This window comes from Protopterus annectens, chromosome 7.part1, assembly GCF_019279795.1.
Source record: "Protopterus annectens isolate FY-2018-M chromosome 7.part1, PAN1.0, whole genome shotgun sequence".
NCBI classification, from domain to species: Eukaryota; Metazoa; Chordata; order Ceratodontiformes; family Protopteridae; genus Protopterus; species Protopterus annectens.
The window spans coordinates 110,353,714-110,370,711 of NC_056740.1; the positions used below are offsets into that span (position 1 = coordinate 110,353,714).

The 16,998-nt window shown below is 36.7% G+C and overlaps 1 protein-coding gene across 1 annotated transcript in view; it reads right to left on the reverse strand.

Annotated features, from left to right (window-relative positions):
* The window catches only part of ERC2 (ELKS/RAB6-interacting/CAST family member 2), a 6,021,505-nt gene that overhangs the window by 1,028,299 nt on the left and 4,976,208 nt on the right, over positions 1–16,998 (reverse strand). The window contains exon 17 of the mRNA XM_044078585.1: positions 162–226. Coding sequence (XP_043934520.1) covers positions 200–226 — 27 coding nt within the window. The 3' untranslated portion in view covers positions 162–199. The remainder of the gene's footprint in view (positions 1–161; positions 227–16,998) is intronic.

Sequence of the window (16,998 nt, forward strand, 5' to 3'; positions counted from 1 at the left end):
TTTACAGCAGCCAGTTTACATTTTGTAGTTATTCTGAAGCTGACCACAAACCCTACATTCAGCTGTAGAAACAAAGTCTAGGGATTTAAAAAAACTATACCCAGCAGTACAGTATGCGGCAAGAAATATGTCATTTTAAAGTAAGAAAAAATGTCACTCACCCCTTTCATTGGACTGGAACTTGGTTTCATGAGAAACGTTATGCCCATATTCCCTCCTCATCATCCTTGATTTGAATATGTCAGAAATTCCACGTTTCAGCAATGGAATAAAACAGAAAATTTAGTTAGCCTGTTGCAAGAACTGTTTCTCTGTTTTCGAATGTATTTGCAATTTAGAAATTATGCTAATCACCAGTGTGTAAAGTCAATACCATCAAATGCACATATATAGATTCTGATATGTGCTTTTTAAAAATAGCGCATTATTGAAACGTCTATACATTTCATCTATAAGTAATAATTTTTAAGCAAATATGCACAGCTATAATATGCCCTGCTTAGCTTATTTACTTTTCGGTTTTTACCTTTTTTATAAAGACTCAAAGGCAATTTTCAGTAGGGAAAATTAAGTGTTTCACTTAGCTAATTGACAAAAAGGAAAAATAATAATGCAGTTGCATGCAATATAAATAAATGCTGTATAGCAAATGCTGTAAGTCATAAATGTATCTATTTTTGAAGATCTAATACAGTCAGTAAATGAAGACATGTTTTTTTCATTTACTGTACAGTGCTAATGTCACAGCTGCAGCACTACAAATAAATTTTATTCTTGTTTAGTTTGCTCTAACTCACAATGGCCTGTTGCGGGGGGGGGGGGGACTCAAATTTTCTTTAACACCAAAATTGAAATCATACGTTTCTAATCGATGACATACAGCACAATAAGTGCAGTCTAAGGTAAAAACTAAATAAATATATTAAATGCCCTCCCCACACACATATTTTATACAACCGGGTGCTATTCACTATTTCATGTTAAATTAGAAAATGCACATAACTGTTTAAATGTATGATAATACACTGATGACATTTTCAATGCAAAAATGAATGTGTATAAATCAATGTATAAAACAACTGAATAGTTCCCTGCTTTAGAAGCGGACTACAGAAAATTTATATAAGTCTTAGTGATGCATGAAAATATAAACAATTTTATTCTCATTTTATTTGTCTGTACAGTCTATTACCTCTGCATCTATACCCTTTGTAAATTGTAATAATCTGACATTTGAAACAGTGTTGATTATTTAACATCAAAAAATAACTGTATGCTTCATTATACAAATTCACAAGAAAAGCTTTCCTATCTTCCTGAGTTCTCTCAATCAGCCTGTTCTATTTTACTGATCCGGAATGATCCATACCAACAAAAAGTTATATAAACCATTTTCTTGTGCTGAAAGTGCAAAAGTAATCAAATTAAACATTCCTCAGTTGCTAGGATGTCTAAAAGTCATACTGCCATTTGCTGCATAACACGAGTTTGAATTCTTGCATGTGTAAGTTCCAGTTATTTTCACAGATATCCTGATATTCAGTCTTTTTAAAGCACCTATAATCTAATTTATTTAGTATATTATATGGGGTAATAATTTTACTGTTTATATATTTTGCATCTTATAGTAAAACATTTCTGTATTTGTGAAGTATTTTCCTTAATTGAAAAGTGTCAGTTGCATATTTAGTAATAACTACACACTGCATACCTTATTCTTTTTTAAATATCTACTCTATTATTTTATGCTCTACAGAATCGAAACACAACTCTTCTTACTTCTTACATGGTACAGAAATGACATTACCTTGATAGACTCTTACTTTAAATCTTTTGGGCAACACTCTCATAAGAATGAAAACCTGCTTATGATTGCTGGCATTGTGCTTAACTATTACAAACTGCTTTCATGCATGCCATCTGTAATACATTTTTGTTGACAGGGCATACAATTAAAAATGTTAATTACTTCTAAAATTATTTCTGTACAGCAGAAAACAGTAATATACAAAGCCATGATAAAAACAAGATCTCAACTGAGAGTAAATTTGAACTCTGTCTCATTATTATTTATAAATCTTGTATCTTTAGTATTCTGTTAAAGTCACTTCTTTAAATGAAAAACATATATATATGTAGTGCAGGAGTGCAGTGACTATTCTCTAATATCCAAAAAAGATACAATAGTTAAGTGGTGCTATAGTGCAGGTCCCAAACTTAACAACTGTTAGACACCCCATGCTTAGCTTGTTAAGGTTGAGCCCTCTGCAAGGCATTGAAATCTGCCAGTACTGATCAGCAGACAACAGCAGCACAATAAAAACAGATTTGTTTTGGCCTGCTGTCTCAGGCTGTAATGTGTCCTTGACTTATAAACCTAGAAAGTTGTGTCAGCTTGCAGTTTCTAAAGGATGCAAAGTCTGAAACTCAAATGTATGTCATTATTTAGTGACTTCAATCCTTATTGACTTCTTAGAAAAACACAGATTACAACATGAGGAACACACCAAAAATATGTCAAAAATCTGGACATTCTCTACAAATCTGGACAACTGACAGGCATGGCAAGGTGAGTGAAAACATGAGACATTTTTTACACTGTCTTCCTGACATCACTCGGTAAGTGCTTTATGGCTTTTAAAGTCGGAAAAACGCTTTGCACCTTTTTTTCTGTAACTAGTAGTATATGGAGCAGATAAAGCTCCATACACTAAAAATAATTATAACTGAGTTTTGAATCTTAAACTTTATTATATGTACCTGACATGGATGCAAATATTCACCAATTTCTTGGCATCCACATGTCTCAGACATATAATAAGCAGATTATGATTTGGTGACCTGCTCATAATCCTCTCTCTCTCTCTCTCTCTCTCTCTCTCTCTCTCTCTATCTCTCTCTCTCTCTATCTCTCTCTCTCTCTCTATATATATATATATCTATCTATATATATATATATATATATACATATATACAGTGGATATAAAATGTTTACACACCCCTGTTAAAATGCCAGGTTTTTGTGATATAAAAAATGAGACCACAATAAATCACTTCAAAACTTTTCCCACCTTTAATGTGGCCTATAACCTATACAATTCAATTGAAAAACAAACAAATCTGTTAGGGATAAAATATAAAAAATAAAAAATGTACAATATGCTGGTTGCATAAGTGTGCGCACCCTTAAACTAATACTTTGTTGTGTGTGCACACCCTTAAACAAATACTTTGTTGAAGAACCTGCTGCTGCTGTTCTGTGTACCACACACACTTAATTTCCTGTCACTCATAATTATGAAATTGCATACAAAAACCCACAGATGAGATTTAACTCGAATGTTACTTTCCTGAAGGACCATGTTAAAAGCTGTAAAGTGAATGTGGACAATTGATGGTAAACATGTTAGTGAACTGGAAGGGAAGTTAGGTTTAATAGGAGGAGGCAGAGCGGAAGTGACACGACAGTTCAGAGTTATTTACAGAGGTGACTCTTTGTTTTTAATTGGATCCTACGAATACTAAAAGAGGAGGCTCTCCCTCTAACTAAACCAAATGACCTCGCCAAGAAAAGAGTAATTTCCTGTACTTACTGCCCAAGGATACCTACCTGGGAGTGAACTATCTTATTTTAAGGTTAAGACCTGTAATTTGTACCTATATCTAAATATTATTAGTGTGTGCTCTGGGTCCAAAGGCACCTCTAGTTCTTATCCCATAGCCTTAAACCACCCTTAATTCTAACTCCAAAGCACAGTCCTATCAGTTAGTGTGCTTATAGTGCTATACTCTTGCCCACACTATTTCTCCTAGGTTCCCCCTTACTATTGTCCTATAGCCCATTTAACAGTTTAACCATTAAAAATAAATAAAATTGAACATATGTCAGATAAATAAGAGCTAGCTTCTTATCATATAATTCTTACCTTAGCCCTCCACATGTTTGAATTGAATTAGCCCTGCTCCGCTCCCCTCCCTGCCCCCAATTCTCACCCGCCCCCACTACCTCTACATTTATAGGCACTCAGCCACACCCCTTCTACTACCACAACCTATCAACTCTATTATCACTTCTCCCTCCATTTTATCCTCCCCACCATTCAGCAAATAGCCCATACTACCTCCCCACCCACCTCCCTTCCCCCTCTAACTTCACATCACCTCTCCCTGTACTTGCTTCTCACAATAGTTAACCCAAACTTGCATATTACCAAAATGTTGCTATATACCCTATTACCCACCCTCATTGTAACCTATATCCTAACTATGTATGAAACCCAACAACTTATCAGGTATCACTGCCCTGTAGGACACACTATGTCCCCAAATGAAAAAATAGCCTTTTTCAGTTATACATTACACCAGGACACTATAATAAGACATAACTTACCATCACTTATTATTCAACACAGCAATAACCCATGCCACATTGGTACCAAAGCCAAATTTTATGACAAACTTTTAAATAAACTTATGAAAACCATTAAAGAGTATAGACTAAGCCTTATAATCTGTGGAGATATTCACCCCAATCCAGGCCCTATTACCCCTAACTTACCATCTAATAGAGACAGCTATAACAAGAACATAATCAGTAGACCCACCAACTCCCTCTTGATCTGTCATCTTAATATAAGAAGTATAAACAAAAAAATACATGAACTTCATGCCCTCTTAGCTGTATATTCCCCTGAGATATTATGTCTATCTGAAACCTGGCTGAAACCATCTACCACCGATAATGAAATCCTTCCACCTGGCTACAATCTACACAGACTAGATCGGACTATGAGGAAAGGGGGGGGGAGTAGCTGTCCTCTATAAATCAGAACTGAATGTAACTACTGAAATTATTCAGCCACCTCAAATCAATAATTCCGAAATACTAGCTACCAAATTTCAACTGAACAAAAGTAAAAGCATTAATATTATCTGTATGTACATTCCCCCAGGAAACAATGTAACTACACTTGAGGACACCCTTCACTGGCTATCCTCTCAGTATACCCAAGAAACCCTAGTCCTGGGGGACTTTAAAATAGATTGGGGCTCCTGTTCATCAAAATCCCCCTCCATTCATATCAACCTCCATGAATTCTCTCAAACAATAGTCACCCCCACCAGAATTGGCAAACACTCCCAAAAAGAGAGTATACTGGACTGGATACTTGTTAACAGTAACCCCTTAATGTACACTGCAGGTGCCCTCCCAGATGATTTAAGTGATCATCTCCTGACCTATATAATTAAACAAAAAGCTATTACCCCACAACAACCCTTGTTTAGGAAAGTCAGAAGCAAAAGAGACCTTGATCCTGCTAAACTTCAACTGGAACTTAAATCCTGCAACTGGACTATACTAAAGCATCTCCCCTTAGATGAAGCTGTAACCTATTTTAATAACAAAATTACTGAAATCCTAGACCTACATGCTCCTGCCTGCCTAATAAGAACAAAAGGTAATAACATACCTTGGCTTTCCAAAGATACAAGAACAAAAATTAACAGTAAAAATAAACTATGGACTATCTGGCGATCTACCAAAAATCCCCGTGATTACAATAAATATAGACATGCACGGAATGAAACAAAAAGACTTGTACTACTGGATAAAAAACACTATCACAGTAGGCTACAGATGAATAACCAAAACAGTCCTCAAAAATTCTGGGCTGGGATCAATAAATTACTGTATCCAGGTAAAACATCAACACCCAACCCAGCTGCCAACTCAAATAAAACCCCAGAACAGGTTGCAGATAGTTTCAATCACTTCTTTACTGAAACTATTCAAGCTCTAGCCACCCAACTACCTCAAAGTTCCCTTGATGAAATTAACACTACATCCAACAGCCAGAACCTATTCTGCTTTCAGCCTGTATCAACCTCCTTTATATGCAAGTTAATCAAAAAACTAAAACCCACCACCCTATCTGCTGACCATCTCCCAGCTGAATATCTACAAATGACAGCAGATGCTATCGCCTTTTCAATCTCTATCCTAATCAACCGGACCATATCAGAAGCCAAAATTCCCAACATTTGGAAAACATCTTATGTGATTCCATTACATAAAGGAGGTCCCTCTACCGAATACTCCAATTATAGGCCTATAGCCATACTCTCCCCACTTGCTAAGATCATGGAGAAATGTATACATAAACAACTTATGCAACATTTACTCCAGAATGACCTGATGGCTAATACCCAACATGGCTTTCGGCCACATCATAGTACAACCACTGCCCTACTGTCCTTTACTAACACCATTAATAATAACCGCAACAACAACCGCACCTCGTCTGCCCTCTTCCTAGAGCTTTCCAAGGCTTTTGACATGGTGAACCATCAACTAATGATTAAGACCCTGCAAACTCTCAGTCTACATCCCAATGACCTTCTCTGGTTTAAATCCTATCTCAATGACAGGCAACAAGCAGTCTTCTGGTAGAATAAGCTCTCAAATCTATTACCCAACACTATCGGAGTTCCACAAGGCTCCATACTAGGACCACTACTGTTTTCTATCTTTATTAATGATCTCCCTACTATCATACTGAACATCAGCTGTATCCAATATGCTGACGACTCCACACTGATCTGCTCTGCCACATCTCCAGATGACCTAAAAATGGATACTCAGGCTACTTTTACTGTTATAGAAAACTGGCTATCCAAACGTCGCCTACTACTAAATCCCAAAAAAAACCAAAATGCTTATATTTCCACCAACCCAAAGGTCTACACCTTACTCCTTTACCATACAAGCTAATGATGGGACAGTCATTTCCCCGGACCCCAATACCAAACTACTAGGTGTCACTATAGACAATTACTTAAAATTTGACCTCCATGTGAACCAGACAATTAAAACCATCAACAGAAAACTTGGTTCACTCTACAGAGTCAAAACCTTCCTTACCCCCATAGCTAAAAAAGCTATTGCACACTCGCACCTACTCTCAACACTCCTATATGCCTCCCCCCTTCTAGCAAACATAAGTAAATCTGAACTAAATAGACTTACTACCTGTTATAATCACATCGCCAGATTTGCTACGGGCTCTCCTTTCAGAACCCATCACTGCATTAACCTCAAACAGCTCGGATGGTTGGAATTTCCCAATCTCGTCAAGTACAACTTTCTAATATTGGCTAATAAAATCCTAAAGAACCCAAATAACACTCCAGCCCTTAGTAACTGCATCCTCTTCCATAAAAACACAATGCTGCTACGTTCATCCAATAAGTTACAAATACAAACAACTAGAATTAACAATGCTGCTGGCATGGCCCTATTTGCAAATTCTGTAAGCAGAACCTGGAACAAACTACCGGGTGCCATTACCATGCTCTCCTCCCCAGACCTATTCAAGGCCTCAATGAAACATCTCAAACTAAAATGGATATGCCACTGTGACAAGCCTGACTAAAATGAATATGCCACTGTGACAAGCCTGACTAAATCAACATAATGTATGTAATTACTTAGCTAATTTGATATTGTTTATCTACTACTAACTTTAAAATGGAACATTGACTGTCTGTATGTACTTCTACCTGTATTCCCTTCTTAACTACACCTATAACTAAAATTATAATACTATATATAATCAATGTTTTTTCTTCTTTCTCAACTATTTTTTGTTCTTGTATTGTGTCTGGAGCTTATCTCCCCGGGCCTCCGCTGAAAATGGACTTTGATTCCAGTCGGACTAACCCGGTCAACAAATGTAAAATAAAAAAATAAATAAATAAAAATAAATAAAAAATAAATTACAGCATTCAGTCTTCTTGGGTAGGAGTCTACCAGCATGGCACATCTTGACTTGACAATATTTGCCCATTCTTCCTTGCAAAAGCGCTGAAAATCTGTCAGATTGTGAGGGCATCTCTTGTGCACAGCCTTCTTTAGGTCACCCCACAGATTTTCTATTGGATTTAGATCTGGGCTCTGGCTGGACCATTCCAAAACTTTAATTTTCTTCTGGTGAAGCCATTCTTTTGTTAATTAGGATATATGCTTGTGGTCATTGTCATGTTGAAAGGTGAAATTCCTCTTCAACTTCAGCTTTCTTGCAGATGCCTGAAGGTTTTGGGCCAAAAGTGACTGGTATTTGGAACTGTTCATAATTCCCTCCACCTTGACTAAAGCCCCAGTTCCAATGGAAGAAAAGCAACCCCAAAAAATGATACTGCCACCACCAAGAGGGGTGAACCATGAGGATTGTGGTTTTTTGGTGATGCGAAGTGTTGTTCATGCACCAAACGTACTTTTGGAATTGTGGTCATAAAGTTCAACCTTGGTCTTATCAGACCATAACACATTTTCCCACATGCTTTTTAGAGACTCGATGTATTGTTTTGCAAATTTTAGCCAGGCCTGGATGTTTTTCAGTGTAAGAAAAGGCTTCCATCTTGCAACCCTACCCCAGAGTCCAGACATATGGAGAACATGGGAGATAGTTGTCACATGTAGTACACAACCAGTACTTGCCAGAAATTCCTGCAGCTCCTTCAGTGTTGCTGTATGTCTCCTGGCAGCCTCCCTGACCACTTTTCATCTTATCTTTTCATCAGTTTTGTAGGAACGTCCAGTTCTTTGCAACATCACTATTGTCCCATAGTTTCTCCACTTTTTGATGACTGTCTTCACTGTGTTCAATTGTATATCCAATGCTGTGGAAATTTTTTTGTACCCTTCTCCTGACTGATACCTTTCAACAATGAGATCCCATTGATGCTTTGTAAACTTTCTGTGAAGTGTGGCTTTTGCTGTAGCAGGCAAATAAGTAAAAGTCAAGAATTCCTACTAGGGCAGCTGAACTTTATTTGGGGTTAATCAGTGTCTCTTTAATTGATGGCAGGTATGTACCCAAGAAGACTGAATGCTGTAATTAAATCAAAAGGTGCTTCAACAAAATATTTGTTTAAGAGTATGCACACACAACAAAGTATTAGTTTAAGGGTGTGCACACTTATGCTACCAGTGTATTGTATGTTTTTTTATTTTTTATATTTTTCCCCTAACAGATTTGTTTGTTTTTCAATTGAATTATGCAGGTTGTAGGTCACATTAAAGGTGGGAAAAGTTTTGAAATTATTTTTTTTTATATCACAAAAACCTGGCATTTTAACAGGGGTGTGTAAACTTTATATAGCCACTGTATAAATATATATATATATATATATATATATATATATATATATATATATATATATATATATATATATATGCATATGTGTGTGTGTGTCTGTATATATATATATATATATATATATATATATATATATATATATATACATATATATATATATATATATACATATCTATATAGGGAGTAAGTAGAATGTCCTATGTAGACTGCCTTAAGGCCCTAACCCTGTATTCTGTTTACTACAGGCTTTTGAGGGGAAATCTATGCTTGGCTCAGACCCCACTCTGATGGACCTCCTGCATATCCACAAAACAAACAGCACCAGAATTACCCATTCTAAAGACTTAAACCTTGCATGTGATATAAACAGGATCTGCTGGAGAGATAGGTGTGTATCTCAGAGACTAGAGTCTATGGAACATGCTCCCCATCCATGTGAATCAGAGTTCCTCCCAAACCCAATTCAAGTGCAACTTGGACAATTGGATGGACAATCAAAACTTCATCCCTGGTTTGGCACCTATGTCTCTAATGGACACAGGTAACCTGTAAATGGTTAATCTCCCAGGCCCATTGTCTTTTGTTTAAACTGAAAACTAACAGACATCTCAAATCAAACAAAACCAATTTATCTTTTATCGTTATGTTACGGAGTCTTCCATTAATTCTTTATCAAAAAGAAAAAGAATTCAACATCTCATTTTTACTTTTATGATAGCATTTCTTACTTAATATCATAATACTCTCCTTTATCAGCAACAGCAGCCATTCTATCTTTGTGACGTCTAAGCTAATATAGTAATTGCCTTCCTCAAAGTGATAAATTATCACTATACCAGTTATGAATACCATTTAGCATTCTTAGTTCTTTTTTCACTTAAACTCTAAAACATGGAGGCATGACTGTGAGACAATAAAAATGTGAACATTTGGAAAATGCTTTTTATAATCACAGGTCTCATCTTTGAACAGAAATTGATTTTATGGATAAACTAGAAAAATCCAAAATAACACCTTAAATATGTATGTTAACTGTTGCTCAAAGGTTTAACCCTTCCTCTAATAATGATGATTCAAGCTTCAGTTAGGACTTGAGTAGAAATGCAGTCTAAAACATTATATAATAATTTCCATTTTTATAACATAAATTGTGCCACTGTTTTTATTTTTTCTGTTTTCCACAATTTTTAGTTTTTTCTGTAATATCACCTCTTGTTTTTATACATTTCTTGCAAATCATGGACTTCTCCTCAGTGGATTTTTTTTGACTCTCTATGAATTGACCCTTGTATTTGAGTCTGAAAATAGGGCCCACGGAACTCCCCTTGGTAGCCGAGGGGCAGGCACGCCCTCATCGGGACTTCCGAGCACCCGCTCTTTTCCGGTCCAGAGCACCATGGTCCCCATGCTCTTTTCATGTTGACATTTACGCTGACCAGTACAACCTCCAGGCATGTATTAGCTTAATCATAGTCTATTTCATTTTTGGATATCATTTAGGATTCATTACTGTGGGAAATGTTTTATTACATTTATTGAAGATAACATTTTTCTTCTTTTTGGATTTATCATCCTTCTCCATGTTATAATCAGTCCTTCCATGTCATTTACCTTTAATTTGATTATCCTATCTGAGTGTACTGGCATAGCAGAGTGGACTAGTGGGTAGTATTTTCACCTCACAGCAAGAGGTTCTTTTGTTCAATTCTTGTCTGGAGTGCATTCTGTATGGAGTCTGCATGTTCTCTCCCTGATCATGGGCTTTTTCTGGGTGCTCGAATTTCCTCACACATTCCAAAGAAATGCACTAGGACTGGATACTCTAAATTGGTCATAAGTGTGAGTGTGTGTGTGTGTGTGTGTGTGTGTGTGTGTGTGTGTGTGTGTGTGTGTGTGTGTGTGTGTGCGTGCGTGCGTGCGTGCGTGTGTGTGTGTGTGTGTGTGTGTGTGTGTGTGTGTGTGTGTGTGTGTGTGTGTCTGTTTGTGGTATGGAAAAACAACCATGACAGGTCTAGCTATCTACCCATGTGAAATTTGGCTGTAGATGTGACACCATGACACCACTGACAAAAATGTGAAAAAGGGAATTATGGATAAATGGATGGATGGGATGCACATGTACATTGTCAAACTATAGCTTTTATTCCAGAGAATTAAATCTGAATTGCAATTTCGTTTTTGCCCCCTCTGAATCTAATAAAATGGACATCACTGTATCTATGGGCGAGACAGTAATGTATCCTTATACTTCTTCCGATCCATTACTCTGTTCTTCATATAAATTCATTCCCCTTTGGAACACCATCCATTTTAAAAATGGCTCTTAGCACATATCTTTGTCAGAACAAACTTCTGCATATAACTGTTTTTTTTTTCTAATTGTGGAAAAAAGACAATTACCATCCCTCTCAACCTCTTAGAGCAAAAAATCTGGTCAAAGCCATAAACAAAAGTGGGACAAAGGCCCAAAAATAGGGGCAATTTTTAAATATTGCTCTTACAACTTAGAAAGTTGATAACATAACAGGTTTTGCATTAGCATAAATTTTGTGAAGGGTATGAAGTCTGAAACTCAAATATCTGTCATTATTTTCTAACTTCAGTCTTTAATAATTTGCCACTAATTTGAAATAAAACCATAATTTTATGAAAAATGGACCAAAAGTATGAGACAGAAATCTGGGCATTCTGAAAAATCTGTACAGTTGAGAGGTATAACAATCCCTAACAGCTTGTTGCCATACTTAGGTCACTTGTTGAAGGGCTACACGAACTATGTGTGGACTCTTTCTTGTCTCATACTTTATAAAAGTACTCCAAACACACACACATGCATGAATGCACACACACACACAAGCACACACACACGCACATGCATGCGCACACACGCGCACACAAGCATGCAAACACACGCACACACACGCGCATGCACACACACGCACATGCTCACGCACACGCACACACAGACACGCACACATGCACACACACACACACATGCACACACGCACATGCATGCACACACGCACACACACATGCACACACACACACACACACACACACATGCACACACACACACACACACACACACACACACACACACACACACACACACACACACACACACACACACACACACACACCCACACAGTCTCTATCAGGTGTTTGCCACTCATACTTACTATCTATCTCTCACATACAAACATACACATAGATGATATCTCTATTAGGTGCTTTGTCAAAAAAGCTGCAAAAAATGAAACCAAAATTATCTAACTGCTGACACACAAAAATACTGCATTCCAAGATAAAAGCAAGTTAAATGTATTAAGTATTACAAATGTATATCTCAGATAATTCAAATAGTATACATTTTAAAGAAGAATTACAGGCTACATATAACAACTATTCAAATGCATGACAATATTTCAGTGACATTTACATTGTACCAATCAATGGATAAAAACAGCTAACTGTACTAATTAGTAGATCTCTGTTTCAAAATTAGAACCAAAGAGACATTTTTCATTATGTCATATACCTTTTACAAATTGCTATACCTTGAAATTTAAAAGAATGCTGATGCAATATAAAATGTCTGTATAATTTTTTGATTTTAAAATCATTCATATGTCACCAAATTCTGTCCCTCGGTTTGTGTTGCATTTTACTGACGACCCATGACAACATCTTGTAAAGCTTACTTTTTAGCTTCTGTGGCATAATTTTGTCACACGCTACCCCTGAAACACCTCTGATTCTAGCTTTGACCTCTTTACTTAACCTACCCTTCTATTCAACCACACTTACAGATACCTGAAGCTATTAATCCATGTGATTATTTTTTCATAGGTTCATAGATTAGTACTAAGCTAACTGCCCTTGCAAGCCATTTTAAGCATAGCCAATTATCCCTTGTGAGGCTCAAAACCCACAGCTTGTGTTTGTAAGGCAAACACCTTAACCATTAGGCCATCCTCCCAACTAACTCAGTTTTCAGTTTATTCTGCTCTCCCATTTGTTGTTATGACCACTGTATTGTATGTAGTCAGTATCATCCCACGTACCTTCAGTTTTGCATTCCAGTACCCTCTAATTTGCTGAAGTTTCTGTCCAGAGTTAGCTTGTAGTGCCATATTGTCTGCACACCGCAATTTTGTTGATCTGCCCCCTTCAGCCTGTTTGTTGATATTGTCCATCACAGTCTGCCTTACAGTGGGCTCTTAGATGGACTGTGATACATACCCATTCCCAGTGGGAACCCCTCTGTGCACCCGAACATTGTTCATACTTATGTCTTGTCTTATTCTTTCTCTAAATCTTGGAACTCCCAGTTGGACTCTTTCCTCTTCTTGAACTTCTTCTCCACTTCACTCCACATCTTTTTCACTGCAAGCAATGAGTCAGTTGTACTACATCTTCCTCTGAATCTAAACTACTCATCTCCCATCTTACTTACTCCTTCTCTGTGGATTTCTGTATTAATCACTTTATCAAGCAACCTCTGCAGCACTTTGAGACAATGTAGCAGGAGTGTCATACTGTACTGCCTGCAGCTACGAATATCTCCTTTGTCCTTGTACGCTGTCACTAGAATGCATATTCTCTAGTCACCTGGGGTATATCTGTCTGTCTGTCTGTCTTTCTTTCTGTCTATACAGTGATGACCTTATGATTTCTGCCTGTTACATCAGTGTACCTTGTCAAATGTATTGAACTCCAAGTCCACATAGCATATGTTTACTACATCATCCATTAACTTAATAAACCTTTTTTATAAATTAATCGTGGCTATACTGAATCAGAATCCTAATCTGAATCAGAAATACTTTATTGATCCCACAGGAAATTTTTTATGCTACAAATGCACAGATAAACACAGACACAGCATATACCAAACACAAATGTTGCATAATTAGATATGATAGATACTATACTCACTTATGTTTCCCCACACATATAACAGCAATTCCTGACATAGGTACACTGCTGACCATAGCCAAGGTATCACATGAGTATAATAAAACATACAGTAGTGATGTGAAAGGGGGAGCCTTTTGTGTTAATTACCACTTACACTAGGATATTGGGTACTGCACAGTACAATACTTTAACTAAGGTATAGCATATTGCAGAAAGGATAATTGCACTGGTGATTAATATTGCACTGAAAAAAGAGATAAAAGAGAGATAAAAAGGATGGGGGAAAAAGAAAAAAGCAAGGGTATATGTTTAACTAGCCTTGTATCCTTTTAGTAAGGTATCATCAGAATCAGAAATACTTTATTGATCTCACAGGAAATATAGTAGTAAATTAAAATTATATCTTTTAGCTACAAAGATTTGTAGATATCTGCTTAGGCTTTGTATGTCTTCTCTTTATCCATGTTGGTCTAACTGAATAACATATTTCTATTTAAAATAAAAATTCCTGCTAGAATATTTGTATTAATTTGTACAAACATGATAGGACAATTATCACAAAATGTATACTTTTAACTTTGATCTACTTAACATTAAAGATCTAGCAGACATTTACAGATGTTCAATCTTTACCTCCATAAACAAACAAAAAAATCTCATAACGGTACTGCGGCATGTACACCACAGTGTATACTTTGCAGTTACTTTTTGCTAGTAGATAACATGAATCTGAATTGCAAAATACCACATCGTGGGAGTAGGGCCTTTTTAGGATGAGCCCCTTTTGTGAATTCCTGGGTCAGAGTTTTTCAGTGTCAATATGCAGATACGTTATTAAACCTTTATTTCATTCCACATGCAATCGATAACTCAGTAACAGCACTTGCATATAATGTAACTAAAAGCATTAAATGCAGTGCAATTTAGTTGCAGCTTATGTATTGTGAAGTTATGTGTCTTAATAGGTTTGCTGATTTCCTTAAGAGTGTTACTTCCGTTTCTGAATAAATGTTTTTTTTTCACAAAATTAATACAAGTGTCCCTTTACTAAAATTATATGTAACTGCATACTTGACATGCAAGTGTCAAAATAAGTAGGTATTAAGATCATGACATGAGAGTGAAATGCGTACAGGTATAAATCTATAGCAACAACTGCCAAGTTGCCCTTGGAAGAATGACTGAGTGGCCCTTCTCTTTAATACTCTTACATTTTTATGGTGTATAATGTTCAACAAAAATCCATAAGCCTACTGAAGGAAATTAAACAAGTTAGGAATTTCAGCATTGCAAAGAAAGTTTGGCACTACCCCTTCAAACATCTTGAAGTGAACCATGTTTCTCATCACATACTCAGCTACAGTTTAGATTGCAATTTGTGGAAGATAAATTAGTCACTGACTCACTACTATAGATGAAAATGTTGTCGTAATGTTCGCAGCATTGCCACAGATATCAGCCAGTACCGCACTTGGCATCATCTACAAATCTGTGGGAGACAGAGTAATTTCTAATGCTAGTGTTCAGGTGGCTGTATAACAACACTGCTGAAAAAAATCATTTGTCTACATATTTAGGCATTCACAATTGGTATCAGTGGAAGAAGTCTCAGTTTTTCAAAAATAAACTGCCGTAAGCTCATTAAACAGAGAATCTACATTTTCCTGTGATTCATAATAGCATTATTCAGTTATTTATATTGCCTAGTTTTGTCACTCAAAGTCTATGTCAGTCCATCAAGAAATATTTCATCAAACAGCATATCAATCAAAATGTGTACAGTTTCCCTTCGGTAATAATTTATTATTCAGTGAAAGCAAACACTTCACACTTATATGCACAAAGAATGCCAGCACCCACAAACTTAATCCAATCTATCAAATTTGAGTTCACAGCACTTCAAAGACATGGCAAAACTCTGGTCAGTGACTTCCTTTGATATAAGCACATTCCAGCCATATAAAAGTATTCAAGGATTTGGACAGTGTACCAGTCAGCATACATACGCCACGGTGGTACGGCAGTAGCGTTGTTACCTCACAGCAAAAGGTTCTCCCGTTCGATGCTTGGCTTGGGAGTGCCTTCTGTGTGGAGTCTGCATGTCCTCCCCGCAGTTGGGTAGTGTTCGAAAGACATGCGTGCATAAATGGGCATGCCTTCGTTGAAGGTTGGGCATCGAGCTGGCACCTCGGCGTTTCATAAAAAATCTACTGCCAATCATTAGCGGACTGGAGTTCCGCTGTGGTGACCCCTTACTGGGAAAAAGACGAAAGACAAACAACAACCAGTCAGCATGCATCAATGTGGAGAAATGGACGACATTAGGTGGCTTCAAAATGTTAGAAATCCCACCATAGAACAATAAAGCCTGAAAACCATATTATAACAGGTTCGTAGGTAAATGCTAGATAATCAGTCTGCAGACTACAACAAGTCTATTTAATAATCAGAGGTGAGAATCAAACCCTGTATTTTTGAGGTGAAGTCATTAACCATTATGCCAATGCCATCCACTGAAAGAAGTGTGCTTAAAAGATATGGGAGTGTTTTGAGGTTAAAAAGGTACAAACAAGGAAGTAAGCCACCAGTTAATGTAAAATACTGGAATACTTATACAAATGTACCTGACACAAATCTGCACTCATTCAGAAAAGTAAATAAATAAATAAATAAAATATACCCAGAGGGGTGAAATGTTGTTAAAAGAAAGGCCAGTATGGCAAACATTAATGTACATTTTAATTAGGCTGTATCTAGTCTGCAACCATTCTCAAATGAGTTAAAAAGCTGGCAGACTTGCTACAGCCTTGCAAAAGTGTTTCTGCCATAAGTGGAGGCAAAAAAAATGACACAATATTCTGTAAACTGATGGTGAAAGCTGATTCAAGGTAATTTTCATTGTAATAACATTAATATGCAA